This window comes from Anolis sagrei, chromosome 6 (assembly GCF_037176765.1).
Source record: "Anolis sagrei isolate rAnoSag1 chromosome 6, rAnoSag1.mat, whole genome shotgun sequence".
NCBI lineage: Eukaryota > Metazoa > Chordata > Lepidosauria > Squamata > Dactyloidae > Anolis > Anolis sagrei.
The window spans coordinates 93,559,667-93,567,074 of record NC_090026.1 but is presented as its reverse complement, the minus strand read 5'-3'; the positions used below and the strand labels follow the sequence as shown (position 1 = coordinate 93,567,074).

Here is a 7,408-nt window from a genome sequence, read left to right as displayed (position 1 = left end):
AAGCAGAAGTAGATCAGTTCTATGAGGATCTGCAGGACCTACTGGATAATACACCAAAAAGAGACATTATTTTCATTACAGGAGACTGGAATGCCAAGGTGGGAAGTCAAATGACAACTGGGATCACAGGCAAGCATGGTCTGGGAGAACAAAATGAAGCGGGACGCAGGCTGATAGAATTCTGCCAGGAAAACTCGCTGTGTATTACAAACACTCTCTTCCAACAACCTAAAAGACGGCTTTATACATGGACCTCACCAGATGGTCAGCACCGAAATCAGATTGACTACATCCTTTGCAGCCAAAGGTGGCGGACATCCATCCAGTCGGTGAAAACAAGACCTGGGGCTGACTGCAGCTCAGATCACGAACTTCTTATTGCCCAATTTAGAATAAAACTAAAGAGATCAGGGAAAATACACAGACCAGTTAGATATGATCTCACTAACATTCCTAGCGAATATACAGTGGAAGTGAAGAACAGATTTGAAGGACTAGATTTAGTAAACAGAGTCCCAGAAGAACTATGGACAGAAGTCCGAGACATTGTTCAGGAGGCGGCAATAAAGTACGTTCCAAAGAAAAAGAAAACCAAGAAGGCAAAATGGTTGTCTGCTGAGACACTGGAAGTAGCCCAAGAAAGGAGGAAAGCAAAAGGAAACAGGGATAATAAGGGGAGATATGCCCAGTTAAATGCGCAATTCCAGAGGTTAGCCAGAAGAGATACGGAACTATTTTTAAATAAGCAATGCATGGAAGTGGAAGAAGACAACAGAATAGGAAGGACAAGAGACCTCTTCCAGAAAATTAGAAACATTGGAGGTAAATTTCAGGCAAAAATTGGTATGATAAGAAACAAAGATGGCAGGGACCTAACAGAAGCTGAAGAGATCAAGAGAAGGTGGCGAGACTATACAGAAGATCTATATAGGAAGGATAACAATATCGAGGATAGCTTTGACGGTGTGGTGAATGAATTAGAACCAGACATCCTGAGGAGTGAGGTTGAATGAGCCTTAAGAAGCATTGCTAACAACAAGGCAGCAGGAGATGACGGGATCCCAGCTGAACTGTTTAAAATCTTAAAAGATGATGGTGTCAAGGTGATGCATGCCATTTGCCAGCAAATATGGAAAACACAAGAATGGCCATCAGACTTGAAAAAATCAACTTATATCCCCATACCAAAAAAGGGAAATGCGAAAGACTGCTCAAACTTCCGTACAGTGGCCCTTATTTCTCATGCCAGTAAGGTAATGCTCAAGATCCTGCAAGGAAGACTCCAGCAATACATGGAGCGAGAGTTGCCAGATGTTCAGGGTGGGTTTAGAAAAGGCAGAGGAACGAGAGACCAGATTGCCAATATCCGCTGGATAATGGAGAAAGGCAGGGAGTTTCAGAAAAACATCTACTTCTGCTTCATTGACTATTCTAAAGCCTTTGACTGTGTGGATCATAATAAATTGTGGCAAGTTCTTAGTGGGATGGGCATACCAAGCCACCTTATCTCTCTCCTGAGGAATCTGTACAAGGACCAAGTAGCAACAGTCAGAACTGACCACGGAACAACAGACTGGTTCAAGATTGGGAAAGGCGTACGGCAAGGCTGCATCCTCTCACCCAACCTTTTTAACTTGTATGCAGAACACATCATGCGATGTGCGGGGCTGGATGAATGCAAATCTGGGGTGAAAATTGCTGGAAGAAACATTAACAACCTCAGATATGCAGATGACACCACTCTGATGGCCGAAAGCGAGGAGGAGCTGAGGAGCCTTCTAATCAAGGTGAAAGAAGAAAGCGCAAAAGCCGGGTTGCAGCTAAACGTCAAAAAAACCAAGATTATGGCAACAAGAATGATTGACAACTGGAAAATAGAGGGAGAAACCGTGGAGGCCGTGACAGACTTTGTATTTCTAGGTGCAAAGATTACTGCAGATGCAGACTGTAGCCAGGAAATCAGAAGACGCTTACTTCTTGGGAGGAGAGCAATGTCCAGTCTCGATAAAATAGTGAAGAGTAGAGACATCAGACTGGCAACAAAGATCCGCCTAGTCAAAGCCATGGTACTCCCTGTAGTCACCTACGGATGTGAGAGCTGGACCTTAGGGAAGGCTGAGCGAAGGAAGATCGATGCTTTTGAGCTGTGGTGCTGGAGGAAAGTGCTGAGAGTGCCTTGGACTGCGAGAAGATCCAACCAGTCCATCCTCCAGGAAATAAAGCCCGACTGCTCACTGGAGGGAAAGATACTAGAGACAAAGTTGAAGTACTTTGGCCACATCATGAGGAGACAGGAAAGCCTAGAGAAGACAATTATGCTGGGGAAAGTGGAAGGCAAAAGGAAGAGGGGCCGACCAAGGGCAAGATGGATGGATGGCATCCTTGAAGTGACTGGACTGACCTTGAAGGAGCTGGGGGTGGTAACGGCCGACAGGGAGCTCTGGCGTAGGCTGGTCCATGAGGTCACGAAGAGTCGGAGACGACTGAACGAATGAACAACAACAGGTCATGTGGCCAGCATGAAGCGGTTTGCATGTTTTCGAACTGCTAGGTTGGCAGAAGCTGGGCCTAGCAGCAGGAGCTCACTTCATTCCCTGGATTCAAAATGGCAACCTTTCGGTCAGCCAATTCAGCAGCTCAGCGGTTTAATCAACTGAGCCACCGGGGGGCCCATAGGTATATTATCCATATGTTAATCAACCATCTTAATCTTTGCATTTGCTATGTCAAAGTTGTAATTTTAGTCCATCTCTGGCATCATAAAATAGTTTATAACTTAATTTTGATTAGTAGTTTTGGCCAAGTGGCTTCCGTATTACCTTTGGGATTTATCCATTGCTTCATTGAACTGCCTATGGAGTGTAGAAAAAAACTAGTAAAATGTGGAAAGAATGAGAAAATGGTCTAGGAATAACTGATTGGTTTTTCTGGTGGAATTTAGAACACAACTAATCAGGGAAACCAGTTGACTCACATTATTACCTTACCGGGTTTGTGAGGGCAAAGAATTGGTGCATTAGAGCTATTTTTAACTGTAGAAGAAACAACATATTTTACCAGCAAATATGTGCCAGTTAATGTACATGCAAGGGGGAGAAAGCACTTGCAGGTAAGACTGACTACATATGTATTGTCAAAGGCTTTCATGGCCGGAATCACTGGGTTGTTGTAAGTTTCTAGGGCTGTATGGCCATATTCTAGAAACATTCTCTCCTGACATTTCACCTCTGAGGATGCCTGCCATAGATGCAGGCAAAACATCAGGAGAGAATGCTTCTAGAACATGGCCATACAGCCTGAAAAACCTACAACAACCCAGTGACTACATATGTTTTTCTGTTCTTCTGTACCAAGCTCTCAATCAATTTTGGCCCGTAATTGAGCATATCATCTCTTGAGTCTGGAAAGGAGACGAACGTATTTTTCAAAAACACTTGGTACACTTTCTGGGGTAAACTGTAGGTTTGAGGAGTTTCTTATTATTTTTAGATTCCCACTTTCTAGAAAAACTTTCTTAAATTTGGTTTACAATGTTGTACAGGTTTAGCAACTGGCCTAATTGTCCCTGCAAACGTTACTCTGCACGAGGCAGGCATCATGCAATCCCTTCTTTTGCAATATTTACTTCTATTCTCTGAAGGTCTGGTTTGCTTCTATACTTTTTAAGAGTTATTTACAACAGTTTTTTAAATAAAAGTTTGTGTGTGAGAGCAGAAATCATGCATACAGCCAAAATGTATAGTTCATCCACTGCAAAGGATATGTGCTGCCATTCAATTAAAAATATCTTGCCCCTCCAGTTAGGTTGCAGTAGGATGTTTAACAGAAAGCTCCATTCATTTGCTAGAATAGTTTATCTAATTTCCTACCGAAAGATGCAAATATCTGAACAACAGATATTTATCAGTTTCCTCCCCTTTTTACCAGGTAAATGCTATTCAGAGAAATAATATAATATATCCATTACAGAATGTACAATAAATTACATTTCTGAAACATACATTGTCTTTACATTGTATACCTGTACAGTATTTTCACAATTTTCATATTGGTGAAGCCAATCTTCACTGCCCAAAAATTAAAAAAAAAATCTGCCAAACCCTACCACTTAAAGCTTCTTTTTAATATAACAACATTTATGAAGGTGATGCTCTAACAACCACAAATAACAAGGGGAAAGAGTTCAAATTATTCAGAAGATTTGTATTTTAGCTAAATCTTCTCTCCTGCAAAGCAATATACACACACTGCTGCTATAAAGGAGTATGTACAAAGTTACATATAAATAAATTCGGACCGTGAAATATATTGCCTTGCATCATATCTACCAATCATTCTGTGCAAAACTCAATGCTACAGCAATGAAGGTATTCTCAATTAAAATGGAAAATACATATATGATTTCAGGGAACATTAACATGTTGCTTTGATCTATAAAACTGAAAAAAGATGTCGAAGAAGGAGAATGATTCAGATGGGAATGTTCACTCCTGAGTCATGTTTTGAAATCCCAGGATTTACCTTTTGATACAAGCACCTGGACAAGGATTTGATATGTGTTGCATGGGAGCCAGGTGTCTCAAAGAGCTTTTGCTTTAACACTGTCATATTTTCCCAACTGGAAAAGTGTGCTGGTTGAAACGAAAGTGTCCAAAACCTAATGGCAGAACCCCTGAAATCACACGTGCCCTACCTCCCATGTTAGAATAATAGAAAATAGAGTTGGAAGAGACCATAGGAGCCATCTAGTCTAACTCCCTGCCATACAGGAAAAAAAATCAAAATACCACCAACAGATAGCCATCTAGCCTGTTTAAAAGCCTCTAAGGAGCTTCTGTCACATTGTATCATATTACTTTTGTTAACAGCAGCATCCGTCTTTCAAAAAACGCTGACCACTCTTCATGATGAAACCCTATCTCACATCAGATTAAGGTCCAGCAGTCATTCTTCAAATTATGTCTAAGTCATTAAGTTGCATCCTAATGAGAGAAATATGACAAAGACTTTACATCAGGCTTAACCCGGGGAGTGGTTCCAAAATCTTTCCCTTGAACATGCTCCCAATTTGGTTTTTGTTGGATTTTAGCTTTCGTAGTCTCAACATTTTACATGTTTTATCCTGGACTCCATATTCAGCATTCAATTAAGAGGAGCCCCCAGTGGTGCAATAGGTTAAACCATTGTGCCAGCAGGATTGCTGACCAAAAGGTCAGCAGTTCACATCCAGGGAGTGGGGTGAGTTCCAGTTTGTCAGCTCCAACTTCTCATACGGGGACATGAGAGAAGCCTCTCACAGGATGGTAAAACATCTGGGCATCCCCTGGACAACGTTCTTGCAGACAGCCAATTCTTTCACACCAGAAGCAGCTTGCGATTTCTCAAGTCACTCCTGACACACAGAAAAAAATAAATTAAATCGCTCCTAACCAGTAATACTATCTCCTTAAACTCTGAAGAGGAACTGGCGGAACACTCACACAAATGTTTAAAATCAGTAGGGTTGAGGCTTGAACTAAGCCCCTGAATAATCTCTGAGGTCTTTTGGTATTTCAAAATGGTAGAATATGTGCACAGCAGATTCAACATAGTAACACAGTAAAATATTACAGGCCACTTTCAGTGACTATTATGGAAACCACAGAGAAGCTTAACTGTCATGCAGTAAGTGTATATTCCAGTTTCGTATAGATGTTATTTTTTGAATGACTGCCATAGGACTTTTACAGTAAACTAGTTCCAAGGGTGCATTCCATGTATATCCTTGAAGGGCAAGGCATAGGTTAAACAGTCTGAAAACACTCTAGGACTGAGGGCAGACATTTTTCTTCTGTGAAATCATAAACTAAAGGTTGCTGCTATTTCATCTAATTACACCCTTACAGTAAACCCTCTGATATATTCTTGCCTATCTAGTTAGCCACTGTTATGAGACAAGCTGGCAGCCATATATAGGCATTGCAGTCGCTGCCTAACCACACAGTAATCAGAGAGCAAAACCTACAACATTTATTTTTCACAATGTTCACTTCTGATAGCAATGACACCTGAGAATGTGACCTCTAACAAAAGCTAGTGTCTCACTAAATTGAAGTGAAAATTGGATACCGGAATTAAAATAATTGAGCAAGGAGGTGGGAAAAGAGGATTCTGTAATTTAAATAGCACTCGCTATAAAAATGCTCAAAGCACTGTTTGACTCAATCCAGTATAAAAGCACTGTATGTATTACCACAATACTATGGGAAGTTTGCTGTAAATGTAAGGCATGCTAAAACAAATTATTAACTGGTGCTTAGCTATAATTTTACAATTCGTTTAAATTCTGTTAGTAAGCTGGTCTCCTACAAGTTGTTGTTTGTCAATATTTCAGTTGTGCAGTGGTTGACACATACATACCCAAGGGAAACTACTCAGAAGCTCCATTATTACTTTTTGGCAACAGTCAATACTTTGGCAGCTTAGAATCAGACAGGTGCTCATCCTTATGCAGAAAATCATCTGCACCTTTCTCACACAATGCTGCTTGTTGAAAAGTCCCTTCATAGCAATATGACATTTTATTTCAATTTAACACTGATGGAATCTGAACTGAAAGCTACTCTGGACCAAGATATATTTCCAAAGAAGCCATATGTCTGAAAGTGGAGAATGCTGTTCCTTTTTTTCTCTGTCCTGCAGTTGAATGTATTTGGCATTCCTTCCTCACAGAAGGCTGCTTCAAAGAGCTCCTCTTCTTACTTTCCAAGAGATGCATGCACATTATGGCATCAGTTACTGATAAAACTCAGTAAACCATCTCTCTCCTAGGGAAGCAACATGCTTGGCATAAACATTCACTTAATTGAAAGTGCATCAGTTAGGTGAGTCCGCCTGGGTTCACACACGAGGCTCTATCCTATGAGAAAGCTCAAACAACATCTGCTGGTTATCGATGATGTGCAAGTGATGGACGTATGACTTCAGCTCTTGATGCTCTTTTGCGGGCACTTCGTTTCCTGAAGTTTCAAAAAAAAGAAAAGAAAAGAAAAATTAATAAAATAGTAGCAACTTACAGTTTTCACACCTCAGAATACATACCTCAAATGCTAACCACCATAATTTGGAATATTCCTTTCATTTCCAGTGACATTGACTCCTATGTATTATTATAAAGTTTATTATGTACTAACTGATATACTCAGAGTTGTCAGGTATGCATTTTCTAATGCTGTTTATTAGAAATACTCGTTGTTAGCTTTATGATTTTACAAGCAGTCCTATTAGGAAATGTATACCGATATAATAGGATCTTTTCTAAAATTGTGTAGGTGATGGATTAAAATTCCCATTAGCCCAAGACATGGTCAAACTGCAACTTCCATCAGCTTGAGATTTGTCAGATAGAACGCCTATCAGTCCTAGATCC

General features: G+C 40.5%; 1 protein-coding gene across 1 annotated transcript in view; it reads right to left on the bottom strand.

Moving 5' to 3' along the window:
• Positions 1-2,291: 2,291 nt before the first annotated feature.
• The window catches only part of RAPGEF5 (Rap guanine nucleotide exchange factor 5), a 179,100-nt gene continuing 173,983 nt past the window's right edge, over positions 2,292-7,408 (bottom strand). Inside the window, exon 26 of the mRNA XM_060782104.2 lies at positions 2,292-6,998. Within this exon, the coding sequence (XP_060638087.2) occupies positions 6,880-6,998 (119 nt within the window). The 3' untranslated portion in view covers positions 2,292-6,879. The remainder of the gene's footprint in view (positions 6,999-7,408) is intronic.